The sequence below is a fragment of the Crinia signifera genome, chromosome 6, assembly GCF_055691185.1.
Source record: "Crinia signifera chromosome 6, ASM5569118v1, whole genome shotgun sequence".
Lineage (NCBI taxonomy): Eukaryota > Metazoa > Chordata > Amphibia > Anura > Myobatrachidae > Crinia > Crinia signifera.
In genome coordinates this window covers 101,209,027-101,233,641 of record NC_139222.1, presented here as the reverse complement: position 1 = coordinate 101,233,641, position 24,615 = coordinate 101,209,027, and the positions used below count along the sequence as shown (strand labels likewise).

General features: G+C 39.5%; 1 protein-coding gene across 2 annotated transcripts in view; it reads left to right on the top strand.

Moving 5' to 3' along the window:
- The window catches only part of PMEPA1 (prostate transmembrane protein, androgen induced 1), a 74,633-nt gene extending 51,122 nt beyond the window's left edge, over positions 1-23,511 (top strand). The window contains exons 3-6 of one of the 2 annotated variants that reach the window (XM_083146565.1): positions 7,897-8,116; positions 8,281-8,435; positions 11,183-11,236; positions 11,719-23,511. In XM_083146565.1, the coding sequence (XP_083002691.1) occupies positions 8,322-8,435; positions 11,183-11,236; positions 11,719-12,261 (711 nt within the window). In that variant the 5' untranslated portion in view covers positions 7,897-8,116; positions 8,281-8,321 and the 3' untranslated portion in view covers positions 12,262-23,511. The remainder of the gene's footprint in view (positions 1-7,896; positions 8,117-8,280; positions 8,436-11,182; positions 11,237-11,718) is intronic. The other variant, XM_083146564.1, reaches the window with a different exon arrangement.
- Positions 23,512-24,615: the final 1,104 nt, after the last annotated feature.

Genomic DNA, 24,615 nt, shown 5'->3' with positions numbered 1-24,615 from the left:
TTGTTCGTGGGGTGGTGTTAACAATTGTGGGGGCCATTTCACACTTCAGGGTGGCTATTTGGCCTCTGTGGGCCATTTAACATTGTTTCCTATGGAAAAATCGTGTCAATTGAGGCATTGAACAGTAAAATCGGGTCAATTGAGAAATTTAACATTGTTCCCTATGGGAAATCGCGGGCATCGCGTCGGTCGCGTCACACCCGATTTTTAGTGCATTCAATGCCCGCGATTTTTTTACCTGCGATGCCCACGATCAAAATCGTGGGCGCCGTGCTAGGTAAAGAGTACCTTCTTTTCCACTACGGAAGCCAACATTGGTCTCAGTGAGGGGAAGTATTGTGATATATAGATAGATAGATAGATAGATAGATAGATAGATAGATAGATATGTGTGTGTATAAGCGAACTATCATATATATTGCACTTTGTATTCGAAGATGGTCGTTTGTGGCTTTCAGAAGTTTCATTAATAGAATTGAGCAGTTTCTGGGTCTTAAATCTGTAATTTGATCATAATTTGCTATTCGTTTCTGAACTAGTGATTCCTGATTTTAAGGCTTTATAAATAGATTAATTCCTTCCCATGTACTTTCCCCTGTATGTGTTTGTGTCTGTATTTTTAGGTAGTAAGGCCTAATAATAAAAAAAAAAAAAAAAAAAAAAAAACTAAGTAAATAAAATAAACATGCCTTAGGTGTCACAGAGGTCGGTACCATTTGATTTTGGCAACAGAAAAGTTGTATTTAGTGTTTTTCTGTTTCTCACCTGGCAGGCAGAGTCTACAGGTGCCTGTGTGCTGAGAGCTGGTATTTATTCTACAGGCAGCAGCTGTTACTACGGTCTAGACATTATGCAAATAAATCTCTTCTCCCGTTTGTCTGGATTTGACTTGGGCCTGCCCGTGCCTGGCTGGTGGAGTCACACTTCAACTTGGGTTACCGGTGAATAAAAATACATCTGTGCCTTGGAACACTCTGAACTTGCCTCTTCCTTTCGGAATCGCACGTGAGTGGCTTAGTAGTCGCAATTCAATCCCGTGCTGAAAGTGAAACAGTGAATGGAACAAGTTATTAATCATTTTATTCATTGTAATACATTTCTAATTGTTTATTTTGAACAAAGAAGTCCTGCTTTGTACTTTGCAGGCCCAATATAGTCACTATAGCTTTGTTTTTGTTTTTTGTTTTTTTTTGTTTTTTAGGCCTTTGCGTAATTTCAACGTCACATTGCATAGTACCTGTTGTTGTTTTTTATTGTTTTTTTTTTTTATTTTATTTTTCAAACATTGTTTTCCGAGAAGCTATTAGCGTTTTAACTGGAATCATAAATATATTGAACGTCTACAAATGCTGGTAATGTAGACGTTTTAGGATTTACAAATTAAAAATCTCTGTAGCAAATGCGGCATACATTATTATTGTTGTACATAACAATCTAATCTGTAATGAATGTCTTACATGAAAATAGATTTGTTGAAAATTGCGTGCGCGTAACCTGAATTTAAACATCTTCTCTCTCTAAGTCAGATGATGTTCTGGTGTGGGGTAGAAGTTGGCGACTGGAATACAGGAAAGTGCTAGCCTAAATCTTTTAGAGGCAGAGATAAGTGTAATGACAGGAGCTGAAAGTCAGTGGAATGAGCAGGCTGAGCAGAATCCCAATGAGTTCCATGCGTCTCCCCACACAGACAGCCGCAACTAACAAGATTAGATTTTTATACATTTCAAACTCTCTGATCCCCATGCTTCAGTGAGTATCAAGATGCCAGTGTTTACACTATCCTGCCGCGGGGCTAAGGGCAGCATGAGATGGCATATTTTATTAAGCGCCTTTGGATTTGTCTGACCATCTATTTGTCTGCTTCACCATTAATGAATGGCTGTCTGTAATGCCGATAGCTTTAGGCAGCACCTGATTAGATGTGCAGTGTGGCATGGCCATTAGCGAGCCAGGGCAGACATAATCTGCTCAAAGGAGGATCAACAACTTCCAAGGTAGATCCCTATTATTCCGGAATTCTCACAGCAACAGTGTATTTCAGAATTGGTCCCCCCCCGCCACAGCACTGTAGCGGTAGTCTTTAACATTTTCAGAAGATAACTGTTCTCGGGCACTGGGCATGTGTGAGGACAGCACACTAGTTAGCGGTCACCATGCAAGGCAAAGCTTGTTCGGTCTGATTATTTATATGGTGGCTCAGAGAGAATGACCTCTTCACAGGTGGCTCTATGCAAGGTGATTACTAGTCTGTGTCCAGCAGGGAGCACATAACCAAACAAATATACTGGGCACACGTGTACTCCGAGCTGGCAGACAGCCATAAGGAAGCTTGTGCACCACAAAAGTGAGCGGCTAATCCAGAACCTGAAAAGGAACTGCTGCAAGAAAGAGCAGTTCCAGTCCCATATCTCCTCACAATAAATAGCTGCCCAGAAATGCCCTTCATCATGATTTAATATTGGCGGCAGACCATGCTTCTGCTACATACTAGCCATGTACAACCCCCCCCCCCAATCATTGGTCTCGTCACATAATAGTGGCCAGTGGGATTAATGACGGGCCTGCCTCCATCGAAATGACCATTTTCTTATTTGTGGGTAGTATTAGTCTGTGTCCTATTTACACAAGACAGCCAGTGTGATTTTTGCCATGCATATAACATTAAGGAGTCCTATGAATAATTTGTGCTCAGACTGTCTCACTCTGTGCATATTTCAAGAAGTGTGTTTCACAGTAATAAAATGGCAATTCCAAAGTAAGGGGGGTTGATAATGGCATAAATTTAAATCAATATTGCTTTATTAAATTGTACACCACATAGCTAGCAATCTTCTACATAGTCTGAAATACCGAACACCAAAAAGATCAGATATTATTAGAAAGGTGAATACAGACTGATCCATCTGTATGTAGCCTCCAATTTAAGCAGGATATGCAAAACGTGTGGAAGCTTACTGTTGTATTGATTAGAGGCTACGCGTTGGGATGCCGGATGGCTGACAGACAGTCAGGATTCCGACAGTCATAACGACGTTGGATTCCCGACTGTTTGTTTAAAACCCGACATTTGGGGTTCCGACGGCTATTTTACATCGTGGAGGTCCATAACCCCCATGGAAGGAGAATAGAATAGGTGGCGAGCGTATTGAGACACTGTGCCCGCACAACGCTTTGTTGCCCGACGTCGGGCTAATTACTGTCTGGATCCCGACTGTCGGTGTGCTATACCACACCCACATGTTGGACCAGTGGGTAACGTGTTTTTTTTTTTTTTTTTTTTAAATACATAGTGGTACACCAATTGGAGGTCCATGTTCCCAGGTTTTTTGACATGGACACCAAAAGAACTCTGAAAAACTCGTGTCTACCATATGCCTGTGTCGACCTATTGACTGTCTATATATACACTATCGACCCTTTAATTCATAACAGATGCACCTAGGGCAGGGCAGGCATGGTCAAACTGTGGCCCTCCTGCTGTTGTGAAACTACACATCCCAGCATGCCTTGCCATAGTTTTAGCATTCCCTAATAGCAAAACTGTGGCAAGTTATGATGGGACTTGTAGTTTCACAACAGCTGGAGGGCCATAGTTTGGACGTGCCTGACATAGGGCCTTCAGATTGATAACAACTCACTTGGTGTATTAGTGGCTGCCAGTCAGATGTTCTGCTGTTTCTATAGACTTTAGAGTATTCCATGCATGCGATCAGCAGTCATTGTGTGCCTGTATGCGCTATGATATGAGACAATCAACATTACATTATCCATGGGCACTTTAGACTTGCACAAAAATTGTCTCCTAGGACGTATCTGAACTCCCATAGACAGAATGCACGACTATGAGCATGTCCTTAGTATTTTCAGAGCAGAGCTGATCACCTCAATGAATAAGCAATTGCTGGGTATGAAACTTTAAAAATCCTTCCTTCCATAGCGGTGTGATTTCTCGGTCTCTCTGATGCTGCATTGTGAAGCGTGTTAAGAGGAACAAAACAGGAACAGGGTGGGTGTGAGGTCTACTAGTTTGGGATGCCTCTATCTCTGGGGAGAATTGTTTGCTACGGCCTCTGTAATTGGAAGAATGTTTGTATCCCCAGGATAATTGTTGTTGTTTGTTTAGAGCTAAAGCGAACAGAACTTATTTTACCTGCGTAGTAGTCCTTTTCATATGGACCATTCACAAATGTTTCTTTGAGTGCATAATTATATAGCCATATATAAGCCCATACTCTGTCTCTTAGTCCAGTTTCCATGAATGTAAAGTATCGTTTTACCTTACCTGGGGCAGGATGCTCTATCATCCGCTGTCCCTCTCCGCCGGCTACCGCATTCTCACTAATCGCATATGAGATTAGTAGCACAAAGGACTGCTCTTGCGATAAGAGGTGTACTCTGCAATTTGGCGCCATCCCTGAGACCCGGGAGTCCCTCTGCATATGCGCAGAGTGACTGCCCGCCCATGGGGAATGCTGGGAGAGATCCGTGACGGATCCCTCACACACAGCTTTGGAGAGAAGCCCCATAGGCTTCCATAGGGTTTTGCTGGCGATTCCCCTCCACAGGGCTGCCCCGACGGAAGGGGTTTAGCGCATACGAAAATGTGGTAAAAACCCTGAAAACAGTTGTTTTTTTTTTTTACCGTTTTTTTTGTATTGGTGCATAATGCCCCTGATCAAAAAGGGGATCTTAGAGGGCTGACAACTTGGGTGTGATGTGTATTTGTCTCAAGCCATCAGACTATATTCCTTGTATTTTTTACTGTACAAAGTATTACGTTGGATTCCAATTTTTTTTTTTGCATTACAATGTATTGTAGTGACCGAGAAGGCTATGCTGCAGTGTAACACATTGTTTGACTCCAAGGTCTTCTGGTTGGATGCAATAACCTTTACATGTTCTGTCTTTATTCTTAAGAAGAGGAAAGGTGATTCGTTTAAAGGATCAGCACATTACTGAAGAAGTGGAGAGTGGGCTATAATGGACATTGCTCACAGTGGTAGTCAGACAGCCATGACCTGATGTCTAGAGCTTAGAATGTTGCCTATATTATAATAGATATAAGAAGCCATAATGATGTGATTTTTTTTCTTCAGCACATGTATAAAGCATTTTCATGCATCAGATGTGCTTTTAAATCATGAGTCCGTTAACTTGAATTGACTCTGAAATGCTAATACAGATTTTTTTTTTTTTTTTTCAAAAGCAGGAACCGGTATTGGGACAGTGGAATTATTCATGGACATAGGAAGGTCACCTGTAGATTTAAAATGATCTTAACAGACAAATACCCATCTGGAAGTTGCCCTAGAGCATGCATGGGGAACCTTCAGGACTCCAGCTGTTGTTGAACTACACATCCCAATATACCCTGCATCAGCTTTGCTATGTGACCATGCTAAAACTGTTTCAGGGCAAGCTGGTATGTGTAGTTCAACAACAGCAGGAGGGCCAAAGGTTCCCCATCCCTGCCCCAGAGAGTAAACACTTATTTGTTTTGAGGTGCATTCATAAGTTCTGTCAGCATTTTGTGGAGCGTAGTGAATTTCTACGTAATAAGGGTAGGGGGGGGGGGGCATAAGTGTATTCTCTTACACTTTATACTGGTTTGTGTAATTATTGCTGGGGGAGGGGGGGCTGTACTGAATTTGTCATGTCTGCTTTGGGTTCACAGCCAGTGTCCCTCCCAGGGAGAGTCTGTACAAGGGCTCAGTTAGCGGCAAGGAGGGGCTCGTACTCCAAAGTGCTAGATGTTTCTTTTAAAGAGCTCTTTATGTTGTTGCCAGCTTGGAGTCTGTGAATCACTGGTCATCTTGACAAGGGCTGGGCAATTACATCTGGAATGTACTCCCCAAGACTAGGAAAGTGGAGGTACTGCCAAGATGCAGCCACAGAGCCAACCCTTAATTATCCCATCATGCAGGGCCAGGAGCTAGGCTTGGTCGTAATCTGGAATCTGCCTGGAAAGGAACCAGTTAATAAGCACAAGTGCCCCTCTATACTGAGCGCAACTTTATACTATATTTGCTAGGATTTAGCATCATACAGTTGCTTTTTGAAAATATAACAAAAATTCTATGGAACGATAGCCTTCTACAGCAACAAATTTATATATACGCAGTATAAAATACATATTACTTGGTAAAACAAATAGTAATTTCTTTATGATGAGAGTAGCCAATCCTCCATTCTATATCCATCTGATGCCGAATACAAGGATTTTCCTGTTAGCAAGTACTGTACTTGTCTGTACTAGCACATACCAAATATCATATTTTTATGAGAATTCAGAGATGAGAAATTGTTTATTGAACATTCTCTGAATATCTGTACTTCTTATATCTTTTACGTGTTCCTGCAATTAGTTTTATGTGAAACTTGCTCTGTTCTTTTCTGTTTCTGTGGAATTCCTAACCATCAGGTGAAACGTGTCTACGCTAAATCTAAAGCCCTTGTAAAGGCTTGTTCTCTTCTCCTGAGTCCACGCCATTTCCACAGTTAGTGCAGTGCATTATGTCATTCCTGAAATATATTTATGTATATAATGTGTGTGTGTGTGTGTGTGTGTGTATATGTATGTATGTATGTATGTGTATATATGTATATATGTATATGTGTGTGTGTATGTTCCCAGCAGAGCTGGGGCCGACCAGGCTTTCCTACACATGCCAAAGGTGACTGTGCTCCCAAGGAGGGGCGTGCCCAGCTGGGGAGAGGGTATGTCATCATGGCTCGTCCCTAATTGGGCACTCCTGGGGACATATCCAGCAATTATGGAGGTGCTGTGCACAGCGCCGTGCTACAACAGCTTAGCATGAACATTATATAGGTATGATCGTAATACAGCACCAGGACCCATCACGCAACCAAACATTTTCTTTCCCTTCTGCTTTTACTGCTACAAACGATAACAATAGAGAGGCAAGGTTGGTGTTGTCTTTAAAAGCTTTCAATAAAAGAGGTAGTGTTTTAGTTCTGACATTTCACATCATCCCCTGTATAACTTGACACCAGTGACTTGACTAATGGGGTACTTCACTGTAATACTGAGTGCAGGACCCAGCACTACAGCCAAGGCACTCTCCAGGGCATGTATACTGGCAGATGCTCCGGGGCAGCCTGCTTCTCCCAGACCCCTGCAGTGACTAAAATGGGGGGTTAAGGCCGTAAAGGCCATGCCCGCTTTTTTGCCATTCTGTAGAGACCGCTCTGGGTGTCTATAAAGGCTGGGACTCCAATGCTTGACACAGCCCCTCCATCAAACAGAGGCATCACAAATTAGAAAAATACATATGCCAATAAGGACTTGGAACCATTTCCACTATTGCTGCATCTGGTGTGTCATGAACAGTGCTGTGAGGGAGTTGTAATGCCTCCAACCATAGATACCAGTGTTACCAGGGTATTTTATGTGCAAGCAGGCAAATAACCCTTATCTATTGTTACTCTTTGGTATTAAAAGCTAAGCTACCTCATTATAGTTCGATATTTTTTTTTTTTTTTTTTTTTAAGTGGACCTTTTAGGTCCACACAGTGGAGGCAGCCAGTTTTTGCTCAGAAACAAAATACAAGCTGGCAGTTGATTGGAGACTAGTAACAGTGTGGAAGTATGCGTGGCACTGTGCAGCAGTGATGTCAGTACTTCCTGGTGAAGTCATATGCTATATTTAGGTGCATCCAACATGCAGTACCACCTTTACTGTGTGGGTATATTCCATTTTATTGGTATGAATTCTGTATGCATCAGTGACTGTTATGAACATATCTGAATATTGGTTACAAGTTCAACGACCTAGTAACTGAAGGATATATTTATTTTAATGCACCATTAAATGCAAAGTCTTTTCCAACCCTCTGGCAACTCTTATTTCTCTTTATTGGTTAATGATTATTCAGGTTATCTCAGACTTGGACACCAATAACACATTCAGTGTGGAGGTTGGCAGACTTTCAACCCAAAGTTATTAAAAGGTCATTCCAATCCTTTAGATGCAAGCGGCAGGCACTTTCGACGTCTGCAATATAAAAGTGTAAAAACCTGTTCTGCGCCTGGCAAGCTTTAACTTCTCTTGTCCACATCAGGCCTGGAATGAAAGTCGGCCACTGTAATAAACTTGTGAGTGTATTTATCCCAGTATTGTATGTTTGAGGCCCTCTGCCAAGATGTCCTGATTTACTAGAATTATTGAAACATTATTAAATTAGATCCAAGTGGCGTTCTGAGCAATTAGCTTTTTTCCAGAATATCTATTAACCCGCCCCCTTTCTCTTGTCTCACAGCGGAGCTGGAGTTCGTTCAGATAATCATCATCGTGGTGGTGATGATGGTCATGGTTGTGGTAATCACGTGTCTCTTAAACCACTACAAGCTTTCTGCACGTTCCTTCATCCACCGACACAGCCATGGGAGGAGGAGGGAGGAAAACCTTTCTTCGGTAAGTGCTCTGTAGGTGGTGAGATCCGTTTACATTTATGTAAGGTCCAAAACGGGAAACAGTGACTATAGTTGAAGGCAATGAAAACAAATACAGGGTACATATACATATATCTGGGTGTCAGAAAACCCTTCGCAAAAGCACATGAGGGAAGAGGGCCCTGCCCGGCAGAGCTTACATTCTAAAGGCGAAGGGCAGACACACAAGGGAGTTTTGGGAAACAGTAAATAATATATGTGAGCGCATTTTACCCAGCATGCTCTGACATCTCATGCACTTCACATAGGTGGCAGCCATTTTTGAAAACTGTCTAAATATTGAAATGCAGCTTTTAAGTCCTCTTGGAACGAAATGCATGAATAAAATGAGCAGTGTCCTCCACTTCCCTAATCCTCGCAATCAGCATACCTGTTTCATCCCCTTTATAACAGGCCAGCATCCATTTCTCCTATGAAAGTAAAGTCGGCTTTGTATAATTTGACAAGTATTCTAGACCTTTTTCTGAGGCTGAGGCTAGTATTCCATTGGACCCCATGGCTGATGTATAATTTTACTTTGCCTATGTAATTGTACCACTCTTGTCTCTGCAAGCATAATTGAAAGATCATGGTTTCATTTTACTTGTCATGCATTTTAATCCACCAGGATTTTATTTTTATATCAGACATTGCTTGCCGTAAGCTGGATAATTAAAACAAGTCATTTTGTATCTATTTAAACGAAGTTCATTTTTAAAATATCAAGTGATTGGGATATAAGCCTTTTATAGGGATTACTTTGTTGGCCGATCTCTGTCCATGTGCTGGCTGGAGGAAACCCTATCCAATAAAGAAAAAATCCAGCAGGCACATGTCTTTCAGACCAAATAGACAAAACATTATCATAAGGATTTTTTTTTTCCTTTAAGCTGGGTACAGATTGGAGCAATGTTGGGATGATTTGCAACATCAAATCCCCTTCATCGTTCAACGTGTACGGGGAAATTTGCCCTCCCACGGTTGCTAGCAACCATGTTTATGCTTATGAAGGATGGAAAATTTGTAAAACTCATTCCAGTCTGTGAACAGATTCTGGGCTCAAGACATTGGTTCCGGTGCTGGAACGAATGTCACTCGCTCCAGTTTTATTCTTATTTACAGTATTGTTTGCTACTTGTGTGTTTATGTTGTTGTTTTACATTTGAGTGGACCTGCCGTACCACCACAAGTTGTGAGGGACACTGACATGAAGGAGAATAAAGCAGCAGCTTCTTACACATGAAGCTGCTGATTTTCAACATCCCTGATTAGTCTGGAGAGTGGTACTGGGCATTGAACTAGAACCCTTTATGGAGCTAAAAATGTTGTGCACACATGCCTTACTGGCTGCCATTTAAGAAAGGGATGCGGACAATAGGTTGATGGTAATTAGGTCAAGTACTATTGATGGATAGTCAAAAGGTCGACACAAGCAATAAGTCGATAGGAAAAAGCTCAACATGAGCTTTTCGTGTTTTTATTTATTTATTATCCAGGAGGACATAGATGGAGAATATATTAGCGTGCCGAGATCCACTTATATGGTGTCAATGTCGACATAAAAACTCATGTCAACCTTGTGAATGTTGACACTTCCCATTTTGACCTTTTTGATTATATTGGCCTAATGCATGTCAACATTTTTTCATGTGTTTGCATTTTTAATGTCGACCTATAGATTGCCAACCCTGCGATCCATACCCCTAAGAAGTTATGGGAGGTATGTTTTGCCTTGTGATGGCTCTTGGGTTGCTGTTTTTTTTTTTTTACTCATCTTGCATAAAACCACAAATAAAATGTAGTAACAATATTTGGTACTTCCTCATCTTTGTGGCCACCGCTTACGTTACAGAACTTATGTACAGTACGGTGGCACCACCACCCTGGGTCCACGCCACCCTCCTGTGTCCACGCCACCATCTATTACCTTTTAGTAATGTTGTGGCGAGTGAAGAATGATGCTGTAGCAGCTAACCTAACTGGCGTAGCGGTGGCCATAAAGATAAAGAAGTACCCAATATTTTAGTTACAAACTACCAATTTCCTCCTGTATGCGTACATATGTAGTGGAGGGTCGGGTGCCTGTTGGTGTTGCTGGTAATTTAGGTAATGTTTCCAGTATTCCGCCAGCATACAGATAGTATATATGCAGAAATACTATCTGGTTTGAAGTTTGACCTGATTTGCAACAGTGCTTTTATTAAATCCTGCATTTGTTGCCTGAATTGTCATGATTTTCAATTGTTTTGTGTTTTTATATTTTTATTTTGGTTTCTTTTCCACATTCTCTGTGAAATGTGAACTGGCCAAACGCAGGCAGAAACAGCTCTGTCTGCCCCTGGATGTCATTCTAAAACATTGTTCTTCCATCCAATTAGGATTGCCCCATTAAAAATCACCTTTTCAGTGAAACCTGTATTTTCGTTTTCACTGGAAAACGGGGATGCTGAGGCAGGTGAAATAAAATCCCCAATATGCCATAGGACATGCTGGCTTATCGGAACTATTAGGATAGCCCCCAGCGAGCCACTTCATTGGATTCCTGCCTTAGTATGCTACTCTAGGTTATTTCATTCCACTCAAAAATTCTATGCTTTTAGCCCTTTTTAAATACTGTAAATATGTGTAAATACATCACTAAAACATAACTTATTCATGACATTTTAGAGCCTATACTTAATGGGTACAGTCATAATGTTTCTTTTCTTTCTTTCTTTTTGCCTAACACAGGAAGGAAGCCTATGGCCTTCAGAGAGCACAGTGTCAGGAAATGGCGTGGCAGAGGTAAGATGGCAGAGTACAAACTACTGTATTGTCTTATGTGTTATTGAGCCTGTGTTTGTAGCTCAGAAGTGAACATCTTCTTTCACTTCTGTTTGTTGAATTCTTATCCAGTCTGTACTGGTGTATAAAACTGGCCTAGTCATTTAACAGCAGCATATCATTCACCACAAATTTCCCAGCACTGTAGTCCGACCACATGAGTTTTCTATTGTTGGGAACTTGACTGGTGCCTCTTGTTGATGATGATGATAATGTAGCTTTTTTTTACTACCAATGATTGATTATTTTAACTGTTTTGACAAAGCATACATTGTGTGTGTAGTATATGGTCTTATGGACAAAAAAAAAAGGGGGGTCTTCGGAAATCTGAGTGACTAATCTCTTGACTGACGATTTTAAGATGAAATCAGTATTAAAGAAAACCTTGAATATTAAAGAATCCTAACAGTGTTTTTTTTTTCTTCTTTTCTTGCTTCGCACAGCACATTTACACACCAAGACCTTTGGACAGACTAGGCATCCCGCCCTTTCTACAAAGAGATCGCTTCAACCGTTTCCAGCCCACCTATCCCTACATACAGCACGAGATTGACCTGCCTCCCACCATCTCTTTATCTGATGGTGAGGAACCCCCACCCTACCAGGGACCCTGCACGTTACAACTCCGTGACCCTGAACAACAGATGGAACTGAATCGAGAGTCTGTGCGGGCACCTCCCAACCGAACAATATTTGACAGTGACTTAATTGATAGTTCGGTCTACGGGGGGCCCTGCCCACCAAGCAGCAACTCCGGAGTGAGCGCAACTTCCTACAGCAGCAATGGGAGGATGGAAGGCCCACCTCCAACCTATAGTGAGGTCATAGGTCATTACCCCGGATCATCTTTTTATCACCACCAGCAGCAAAATATGGGCACGCCCTCTATATTAGAAAGCAGCAGACTGAATTTGCAAAGCAATGGTCTTGATAGCACAGTAACACGGAGTAAAGATAAGGACAAACAAAAAAGACAGCCATTTTAGAATCAAGACCGAAAGCGAAGAGAAATCAATAAACACTGCACTTCTATCCAGTCCTTTCTGTTGTCAGCTCATCCCGCAATGCCAAATTGATGCTTGCATTTCTGACAGCTAGTAGGGCACCAGAGAAAGGACTTCAATGAAGAAGTTGGGGAGGAGAGTAAATGTAAAAGGAAAATGTATCCCTCCCCCATCTTCACTTCTTCCTGTATAAATATTTACTTGTTATGTCTGGTTTGAATGCACAAGCAGAAGAAGCTTGCAATCCTGTTTATATGTTTAGCCATGTCTTGAAAACCTTAGTCGCTCTTACTTTGTTTTCCTTCCTATTAAGAAGCTGAGTAGCGTGAGTGAGTGCTTGCCTATATACCCCACCCACCTTATAACTCATTTTTTTTTCTTAATATCTCACTTAACGTTAAGGAAGAGAAAAAAAAATCCTGAAATATTTGCACAAAACTATTGTTTTAAAAGACTTGCAATATATAAATATATATAAACAAATAAGAGAAGAGTATGAGTGAGGGGAAGTGTATTTTTTTATTAGAAAAGGGCCTATATGTTTTGGAATGTTTGTCATCAGAAATGGACACACAGAAAAAAAAAAAACAGGAAAAAAAAGAGCAAACAGAATTTTTTGAGGGGGGGGTGGGAGGGTTGTTTGAGTGCCAACTTGGAAAGCGTGTTGTAAAATGTTAAAAGCAGGGGAAAAAGTTATTTATATAAATGTTAAAATTTTGCACTATTTTTTGATATGACTATACCAGTTCTTGTGTTAGCAACAATGTATCATGTCTACCACAACGGATCCACAACTGAAAATACAAAACAAAGAAGGGATATGTGCAGCGTTGATCAACTGTGTTATGAAATGTTTAATAAGAGCAGGTGTTTGCTATTTGTTTTTATGTTTTAGAGATTTCGATTGTCTTGGGTCGTTACAGTGCGTTTCGCGATTTGAATCCATCTTTGTCACAAGCTCATTAATTTATCACTAAATATTATTTTATTGATATGCTCCGATGTAAATTTGGTCAATTTGCACATTTTGGGTCATGTGTATCAATTCTTGGATAGCAATAAAAAACCAGCCAATCCGCTTCTGACAGTAACAAGCTGATTGGTGTGCACATTATTTCTTTCCAAATTTTGAAATCTATGCCCCCTTAAACTGTACCTGTCTCCTAAAGAAACCATTTTGTGGGCAGAACTCAGCCAATTTGTTTACTAGCTCTTGATTATATCACTAAATGGGAAGATAAATTCAACCTTTGAGAAAGAAAGTAGAGAATAATACAGTATTGACCAATCCGCTTTTGTCATTTTTCAGGCTTTGTTTGGAAAATGACTGTTGGGGGCTGATTGGTTGGTAATTTATCTTTCTCCAAGGCTTGATCAGTCTTCCCCTCTGGCACAAAACTAATGCTATACATTCAAACCATTCTAATCTTAAAAGTGTACTTCTGATATCACTGGTTCAGACATCAAAATGTCTATCTGACAAATGCAGTTTAAGGGAGCAGCCATTGTGCAACTTCTTTATAAGGAAATGTTGTTGACGGTGGCCTAGAAGCTGCCATAATGTCAATTGTTGCAATTTTTTGTGGTTTTTTTGTATTCACTGAAGCGAGAAAGAAAATCAAATTACTTAAAAAACACCACTTTGAGAGTCAACCCTTACTGTACTGTTACTACATTCCCTAATAGACCAGAAACAGTATTTGGGCCAATTAAACCTTAATTGGGTACATCATCCTGTTTTAAGAGCTTATGTAATTCTGTTTTAATTTTGTTTTCTGTAAAGGTCTTAACAGATTGACAGGAAGCATGTCATTCCTGCAAGTTACACATTTTGAGGCTCGGCTTGCAAAAACGCACAGAGCTTCTCAGCAGTAATTAGTGTCTGCCATTCCATATATGACAGAAGAATCCAAAATAGTGCAGCATGCTTGAGAAACCTATAACAGAGAGCATGCCAGAGCTTGTGTTTTACAGTTTACCCATCCCTGCTACATCAGTACCGCAGAGCTAGTGAAACACTGTTGTGCTCTTCAAAGCTTCTCTGCATGTTAAAAGTGCACAACAGCCCTATGTCTGTGACTTAGCACTGTAAAGTGATCCTAGGTCTCTTAGTTGTCAGACATAGAGACTACGCCTCACAAGCGACTCTCCCCAGCGCTCTTACTGGATCACCGTTATTAGCACACAGTGCAGCCTAGGGCTGACTTAACTGAACAGGTGGATGTCTTGTTTAACATGGAGGAGCTGCCATTTTGGATTTAAAATGCATTTGCACATTACTGGTTCATACACACTTGTGTTTGAACCTATGAAATCTAGCGAGACTTTCAGGAGCTGCAGGTGTTAATGGCTAAACTGAGTTTAATCTGGCAGACTGTGACCAGTTATTGACATGTGTTTCTTTTATGTGGCACCTGTGTACAGAAAGATTGCTCCAATATAAGCTTTCATACCTGTTTGAGATGCCCAACCCTTGTGCCTTCAGAGAGCATATTTGATGTGTTGCTCTAGAACAGACCTGGGTAACCTGTGGTTCTCCAGCTGGCATGACCTGGCAGATGTGGAGAAATGCAGGCTGCCTAAGCTTACTGTAGACCTTTGTACTGTACAACTCTTATTGTACTCCGTGTCTCTGTTGTTGACCCCTCCTTATATATGGTATTTTGTACTTGCCTCTCTGGTTTGTAAAAAGCTTAAAGTCTTTTTAAAGCAAGTTTGTTTCCTTTTTTTTTTTTTGCACTGAATTATACTTGAAATCCAGTCTCCCAAAACTTAAGAACATAAATCGGCAGTATATGGGATGCACAAAAAATCTTAACAATCACAATATTTATGTATAACTCCTGTTCGGAAACTAACTGAAGGAAAAAAGAATTATCCTATTTCTATGGGGACGAACACTGCAGTTATACATATTTTTTTGGGGAAGTGAGAAAATAACTCATTGTTTCCTGTAGTTTGCTAATGGTGTGTTTATTCACAGAGAGAACATGTACACGATGGGTCAAAGTTTCAGGATCCAGCTGTCTTTTTTTTTTTTTTCAAGACAGTACATGTTGTATCCTATTAAAATATAAAAAGGAATATATATATATATATTTACAGACACACACACACACACACACACACTGAACCACAGAAAAACGTCAGTAATCACCTTTCATGTGTGTGATGCAAGGTATATAATAGGAGCCAGGTGATTGTGGTTTAGTGCAAATTCTGCTTGTAAATTAATTGTAAAAGTAAAAAAATTACTTTCATCAAATTATATATTCTATATCCCTAAGAAACATTGAGCCAATTGGTAACATTCACAGACGTGTATACGTAAGAGTTCCTGTACCCTGACAAAAAGAAGTGCAAGTGTAACTGTACATAAAGCGTGCAAGACGTTCTAGGTGTTCTATTTTACGTTGTAAAGTGACATCATGCAGTGTCCTTTACCGCGCTTCAGCAGGAAATCTGGTCTTGTTCTAAAAAACTTTCTCTATGACCAGGCTTCTTCACCATATATCTATGAGTTCCAACACATTCCTGAAAAACTTACTTACGGTATATATCTGGGAATGTTATTGACAGCTGTTTCATGTAAAACTATTTGTACTTTAGGTTGTATTGGCCTTTTAAAACTGCAATAAAATGGAACTTATCCCACAAAATGCATACACTCTGAAAGGAATTATTGGTATGTGGAAAACATAGGGGTCAGGGGTGATCTTTGACTGGATGCTGCCATCATAGTCTCTCTCCAAACTGATATGATACTAGACCCAAACACACAGTGAGATATTAGCTAATGGCTGATTTGGACTAAGCAATTTTGACTAGATGCACTGAAGATTTTGACTAAACTATTTTGTCAAACTAATGAAAGTCTATGACCTAGTAAAATTTGCCTTACCTGCACAGTCTGTCTATGCTAGGAGATACTGACTGCGCGTGTTGGTATCTATCAGGCGAAAAAATGTAAAATTTTGGCTAACTACTAGGAGATTTTGACTATCTAGTCCAGGCATGTCTGAAACTGCAAGCCCCATCATGCCTTGCCACAGTTTTGCAATTAGGGAAGGCTAAATCTATGGCAAGCCATGCTGGTATGTGTGTAGTTTCACAACAGCTGGAGGGCCACAGTTTGGCCATGCCTGAGCCAAAATCTCACGCCGCTTAACCCTTTGAGTGCCAATATCTCTGTGAGCGATGTGTATAATGTCGGTTAAAAATGGCAGCGTCCCTCACATTTGTTATATGAATTCAAATAAAAATGTGTGAAAGAGCTTATTTCCTATATAAGGCAAACATTACAGGTCATTATGAGGAATAAAAATGTTTGCTTGCCAATTTTCACACCAATTTTGACAAATTCACTTGGCACTCAAAGGGTTAAGCAAAGAAGATGTGCTAAAGGGAATGCTGTAAATGTAATATAAATGGATAAGAGGTAAAAAAAAGAGAAAATTCTTACTCATAACAGGACATTTCATTTATGAGCCGTCAGAGGGTATGTGACATAGAATTATACAAATCTTCTAGTTTACAGTAATAAAAATTATACATTATTTCCAGGCTCCAAAAAACGTTCTGCCATTCAAGAAAATCGTACAATTCATTCTATCTGGGGGGTTAGATTTCAGTATAAATGAGTTACCGTTAGCAATTTTCAGCTTTATTTCTTTTATTACGTTCAGAAATTCTTTGTGAAAACATTTGGAAATTGTCTCATTGGATGGTCATACGTTTGGTTGCACATTTTTCTGACCCAAAACATTGTTTAAGAGATACTTGGGAAAACAGGTGGAAAAGTGCATGTAAACACCATGGGTGAGATTTAATACGATGAGAGATTCAGAAAGTGAGAGATTTGGTAAGAATTAAAGTGGCAATCCTTTACACTGCTAAACCAGTTTGATTTTGAAGTGTAAATGATTGCTGCTTTAAAAAAACTGGAGATTTCTCACAAAATCTCAAAATTTCTGAATCTCTCATCCTTTTAAATCTCACCCCATGTTCTCTCTTCACGTTCATAGCAAACAATTGCTTCCAGATTTCAACTTTTTTGTTATGCATTCTAACTTGCAATAGTTAATAATTACTGAATTTAATGTGAATTACCTTTAATAAATATGGGGAACAGGCATTTTTTCTAAATAAAAGTGGGGATGGGAACATCAATCTGAGAATACTGCCATTTTAGGATAATTGATCTGATCACAAAATGGCTACCTGCACTGTGTTTGTGACAGGTGCACTTTAAAATATTTGCATTATTTATGAAAGCAATGCTGTGAGATTTTTTTTTTTAATGAAGATTTGGCACTGAATCCATCTTTCTTATAGTCCCAGTAAAGTCACAGATGTCACACAATGCTTCAAAAAATATATTTTACTAAAGCAGCCATTCTGGCAGTGTATACTAAATCAAGTTGCTCCTTAGTGTTTTGATTTACTGGATGATCATGGATAAAATTATAACTGAGAACTATAGGAAAGCAGGGTTGGTTAAAGTTTTAGGAGAGCAAGAGGTGGGTAGTATACCCCCTCCCCCCAAAAAATGCAGTGAAAATGTATTATTAAAATAGAACTAGCACAGCCCACGGGTAACATATGAAAATAACCATTTCTACATACTGTAAGGTGCCTTGTACAAAACCACCTGCAACTTTACTAACTGCATTACTATTCTGTTGATCAGCCAGAGTTTTTCTGCTTGACCTGGAGCTGTATTCATAGACCAAGAATAGTTCGCTTGATTTTCAAATTGTTAATATTTATATTGCAACAACATACTCTACAGCATTCACCACCCTTGTGAATAAAGCACCATAGAAAAACAAGACAGACTCCTATGACTTTGTTAATGCCTATGTTCTAAAGCCCCATACACACGCGGGCCTATTTCTCGATGCAGGCTTGGGAAATCGCCCTTGTACTTATTAGCGGCTTCATTCCCCATGCACACGTAGGGATGTGTGTATGGGCGATCTGTGCTATCCAGTGTTCTAAGAACACTGGCAATTTGATTTATTCTTTACTACATGTAGTCAAGATTTAGTCAGGCAATGGCCATCGTTCAGGGCATACGCACAGAGCAATCCGTGCTTTATTTGTAAGGGATCTAGAGACATCGCTTAGCGAGAGGGCTAAAATTGCCTGTGTTGTGTGCCCCTTAAGTCTTGGAGAGAGAGAAAGTGGATGCAGATAAACTACCAACCAACCATCTTCTAACTGTCTTTAACATGACAGCCAGGAGCTGATTGGATGGTACTTTATATCTCTCCAAGGCTTAGTACAAGGACTCTATGGTGCTAATGGAGCCCAGTGTACAATCTATAGTATAGTGAATGATAAGGGGGAGAAGATCACCAGAAAGATAAAACATATTTAGTGTAAGCTACAGTAGGACATTGTACGAAGTAATAATATCTAAGTGTTTATACTTTCAGGTAACTAAGGCACTCCTCCTCCTTAGATCTAAAATCCCTTGTATATCTTCCTCTATTAGTTGTTATGAATCCTGCCACAACAACATTAAAGCTTTTCTAACCAGATTGGAGTCAGTAGGTCAACCACAGCATCAATTAGCTTGTCTAACTGCTAATTACAGTGATTAACAGACCTTCTGACTGAACTGGATCGAGAATTGATCTGAAATCTATATCTCTGTCAGTTGAAAATGACAAGATAATTTTTCTGTGCTAATTTTCGCTTTAGTACGATATTTTAATTTAAGGAGGGGAAAAAAGGCCACAACCAATTGACTAGCCTCACACTATTATGGCTTAAAAGCCATACACTCATGAAATGATAACACTGTAGATGTTCAGCTCCCTCGGGCACTTATACCTCATAAGTTTTAGGGCTTGTCCACTTAAGATTTTGTTTTCTGAGCTAGCTAAACACTTTTCAATGCTTTCCCAATTACCTCAATGGTATATTATATCTATATTTATATTACTGCATCATATTTTATACTACAGGATGAAGTAACAGTGCAAAGTGTTTAAAATGTAACCCTCAAAGCAGAACTTGGCTCAGAATTAGTTAGTCCCATTCCATCTGAAAGTAAGAACGTTTAACTCTATCGCAAGCTTTGGTTGCCGACTAGCCAGCATCCACTGCTAGCAAACATCTGACGGCTGGAAATTTCAGGTTGCTTACCTCTGTTCTATGGTGTACAAATGGGGTACATTTACTAAATTGAGAGTTTTTGGAAGAGACCGATGTTGCTTATAGCTATTCTAGCTATTATCCTCTAGAACAGATGTGGCCAAACCTATCCTCAAGATCTACCAACAGTTCATGTTTTTCAGGCAACCTGTGGATCTATAGTAGGAATGAATGCAGCATGTTTGAAAATGTGACTGTTATGCAGCCCACACACATGCCGATGCCGGCGGTGCGATGCTGTACGATGGGGTGCGCGCTCCCGCGGCACCTCATCGTACAGTACAAAAAGTATGTGCTGCACATACTTTTTGTACTAGCTTTTTCTAGCACAGCATTGCATGCACATCGTATGCACAAGGCATACGATGCGATGCTGTGTGTGCTAGTTAAGCCCACAACGCACGCTGGAATCGATGCGTGTGTGGGCTGCATTAGACTACAGCTGTGCACCAGCTAGGTGATTTGGAAAATGTGGACTGTTGGTAGATCCTGAGGACTGGTTTGTGCCACATAAATGAAAATGTAGAATTTGATTGATTGCTATAGGCAACATCCCTCATTTCTAAAAACTAACTTTAGTAACTTTACCCCAAAGTATTCAAATGACGGTTTAGAATTTACCCCCAATCCATTAAATGATTGATTTTTGATGATCAAACAAAGACTGGATTAGAGTACAATTTTTAAAAGGTTGGCGGTCTTATACAAACAGAACGTCCATTTGTGAGGTTTGTGGGAAATCAGACATGGTCGAGAAGGCTCTTCCTGTAGGTCTCCTGCTATTTGCACAAAAGTAGTCCCGACCGAAGTACATTCAGACCAGCAAGACTTCCGCTAAGTTGATTGAAAATACAAAATCAAGTATTAGGCAATAAGCTCTGTTTCTAAGAAATGATCTGCGATTCCCTGTTTGAAATAAACTATTCAATAGTTGCAAAATGCATAAAAAAAAAACACCAGATTAGATTGGCCACATAGACACTGTGTATGTAATGCCATCCTTTTGTAGATGTTCATCGGGATTTATTTTGGAGTCATGTCAATTTAGTGCCTTAAAAACACCTTCAGTAATGAGAGGGCTTTGTGCAAACTGTGCCCCTCTGTCTCTGAGGGCTTTGAAAAAACTGTAGCCCTTCTAAATGCGCAGAGCCGCGGGCCAAAGGGATCTGATATTTTAAGATGTCCCCCCAATCTTTCCCTCTAGACCCTATAATGTGCCTCGCTCTGTATGGTGCTTTTTTTGGTAAGCATTGGACTGTTTGCAAGGTTCTATGTAGGCCTTGTTTTTTAATGCACATATCTTATTGCTAGATAGGCTAAAAAACTGTGGTAGATTTTGTATAGAGCAAACCGGAATTGTTTGATTGCCCAAAATGAGCCAAAAAATAAACTTAAATAAAATAAGCTGTGCGTACCAATATCTTTTCCTATGCTTTTGTCCTTTAGTTTGCTACTGGCAAAAAGATAATAGACCGGTGTCAATAATTTAAATGTGTTGCACAATATAAAACAGTGATGTAAAAACCTTAGGCTGCTGAATTGTTGCACATAAATTATACTGTAACAGTGGAGTGTAAATTATATACAACTTTCTTTGTGTTGTGAGTTCCAAAAAATAAAAATTCAAACCATAATCTTTTAGTTTTGCAGTATTACGTGTTTTTCTCATCCCAGGCATTAAATGATCACACTAAATAGAACACATTCCAGAACAAAATTCCTGTATACTGTACAAAAATGTAAACTTGTGCGTATAAACTAACTTTTTGGTTTACAAAACGATTTAATCTTGTTAAACCAGAGACCATTTTGTTTTCTTGAGACTAACAAACTAAATAATTGAACATAATTGTGCAAATAATTGGCTAGGGCTGTACAAAGTATTAAAGAAAATTGAAATGTGATATCCTGTAATGTTGTTTTTTCTTTTATTACCATCTATTATGTAGAAATAAGAATTGGTAATAATAAAGTTGACTTTTTTTTTCTGTAACCCTGCTATGTTCAGCGATATAAAGGTTTACTACAATGTTATGATTGATAACAAAGAAACACTTTAAAAACATTGTACATGCTCCAAACGTCATTTTAAGTCCGAGTAGCCAATCGGATAATAGAGCTCATTTAATGGGCCGTATATAAAATCAAATCACATTTGTTGCTCTAAAAAGGTTACAGAAAATTTCAATATTGAAGTATTATTAAGTTTTATATAGAAAAAAAAACACTGTGGATGGTGACATTTTAGTATGGAATTTGTGTTTTGAGGCTAAATTAGTTTAGTCTGTTAATCTATATATTTTTTAAGGTGTGAGGCACTCCTAAGACACTTTTACAAATTTAATAAGTAATAAGCGTAGGCAATATAGACAATTACACATTGGTCCGAAACAAAGACCAGATCTATATTAAAGGAAGTCTAATAATTTATTTTGTTGACAATGACTATCATTTCCTATTTGTATTCCTTAGATTAGGGCACTGGCAACTCTGCAGTTACATTACATCTCCTTCCCAAAATAGGTAGCTTGCTATAAATTAACATTTACCAGGCAGTTTTCAAGCCGCACGTGGTAGTTTTCGGGTCACTAATATATTGTCAAGAATATGCTATTTCTAGATTTGTAGCTAGAAATACAAAGGAAAATGGCCACATTGCGCCTCTTTTGTGGTAATTAAATAAGCTATTTGTTAATAGCAGCAGCTATTACTGTGCCCAGGAAAAATATCAGTACAGTCAAAATCTTACTGTATGTTGCCCTTCAAATGCACTCACTTTTTAAAATAAAGGTAAATATTGCTTTTTAGATCTGTATCAATGATGAATGCTGCTATGGGCGCTGATGTTAGTGTCCCTATAAGTGGGTAGGGTGCACTGGTAATTTAAGAATTTCAGAACTGTTGCATTAAGCTGCAAATCCTCCTATTTAAGCACAGTTGGGGGCAGCCATCTTGTCTGCTGAAACAATATTCATAAAAAATGCTGCCTACCCATTTCCTAGGAAATGGTGACAACACTGAGCCACGAGGCAGTTTGGTCCAGCCCCCAACATGTCTTTTGCCTTTGGTTCCAAAATGAATATTATGTCAATCTGAATTTTTCTTAGTTTTGTGCTTACAAACCAAGCCTAGGAGTGCCTCATATCTATGCTATAGTTACCTACTGTATATGTGCCATGGTTAAACTCTTTAACATGGATGTAACTTCTTTGGAAGCCCTATTCTGTAGTATGTTAGTATAAACATATACATTAATAAATTGGACTTATACATGCATGTCATATCAAATTAAATGGAAGCGTCGTCATGACTGTTGTATCGGTTGGGTAGTCAACGACTAAATTATTATCATTTTTTTACAGATTATGACATCCTAAAATAGAACCTGCATAAAAATAATAAAAATACATTAAATGTACATTTCTATTGAAATAAATATAATTTATTTGTACATGTCTTTCCAAAAACCAGTGCTTTTAACAGTGGACCTCTGAATCAATGTTTCGTTGCCTAATTTATTAATATTGTCTTGGGAAGTAAACAGGTTGTGTTCTTGAAATTTGTTTCTAAAAGCAAAAATGTAATTGCACTATTCTGATAAAAAAGGACATTTAGTGATTGGTCCTAATCTTGTGCATTGGACAATGTTACAGGCCTGATTTATGTAATATTTGATATATTATGTATTTGCGGTGCCCCAAAACCTGCAGTACAACTGTTGCTGTAATATTAATCAGCTCTTTTGGGGAGCTATTTCGTGGGCTTGTTATTTTTCTGATACTTCCGTGGCATATATGTATGGCGTTCGTATTTTAGGCAATTTTTATCACAATTTCTGTTCGGTTGACTTTTTATGTAAACTACAGCACATTCAATGCAGTACTTGATAATTATTCTACAAAATATTATAATGTTCTTTTTTGCTGCAGTTTATGGTAAATACTGTACAGATGTACTCTGATGCCAATTTCCAAACTGTTTTGCTTACTGTGTATTAGTAGAAACTTGTCATACAGATGGCTGCAATACTTACTATACAATAAATTTCCTTATATGTTGCCTCCGGAAGTGTTTTGTGATTTCATTATTTATACACTGGCCTATGTGGTTACATTAACATAGAGATTTACATATTTTCTACTCCTTTTTGGTACCCACCTACAGTTTTTACTAAACCTGTTACTCAATACATTTAGCAATTTTTTGTAGTTGGGAATAGGGGGTGACTTTAATAAATATTTTTAGGTACTTATGTAATATCTGGGCTCCTGTTTTTCTTATGAGACCGCGTCCCCTCGCGGGGCTCGCTGCTCTCGCCACGCTTCGGGCACGGTGGCTCGCTGCGCTCGCCACACTATATAAAGTCAACGGTACTTATGTAGTATCTGGGCTGCCGATTTCTAAATCGGGTACATCGCATCGCATCGCATGCGACCATCGGATGCGATGCGATGCGATGCGATGACCCGATTTTTCCATAGGAATCAATGTTAAAATGGACTGAGTCCATTTTAACATGGAATTCAATGGGAAAAAGGGGTCCTTTTCATACCCCTACTATCCAAGTGGGCATGGAGTTGGATATAAACCTGTGGCGAGCGTAGCGAGCCACCGAGCCCGAAGCGTGGCGAGCGTAGCGAGCCCCGCGAGGGGACACAGAATACCGTCCCCTCGCGGGGCTCGCTTCGCTCGCCACGCTTCGGGCTCGGTGGCTCGCTGCGCTCGCCACAGGTTTATATCCAACTCCATGCCCACTTGGATAGTAGGGGTATGAAAAGGACCCCTTTTTCCCATTGAATTCCATGTTAAAATGGACTCAGTCCATTTTAACATTGATTCCTATGGAAAAATCGGGTCATCGCATCCGATGGTCGCATGCGATGCGATGCGATGCGATATCGCATCGCATCGCATCTGATTGTATGCCTTAACTTAAGGCATACAATCAAAAAATCGGCAGCCCAGATAGTACATAAGTACCAAGTCAACTCCATGCGTAGTTGGATAGTAGGGGTATGAAAAAATGGGGTGCATTTAACATGGTAGCCCAGATAATACATATTAGTACCTATTTTTATATATGTTTATTAGTTTTGGATGTAAAATACAAAATAGTCATATAACAGTAAATACAACCATAAAGATCATTTACAACAGTGGTTCTCAACCTCA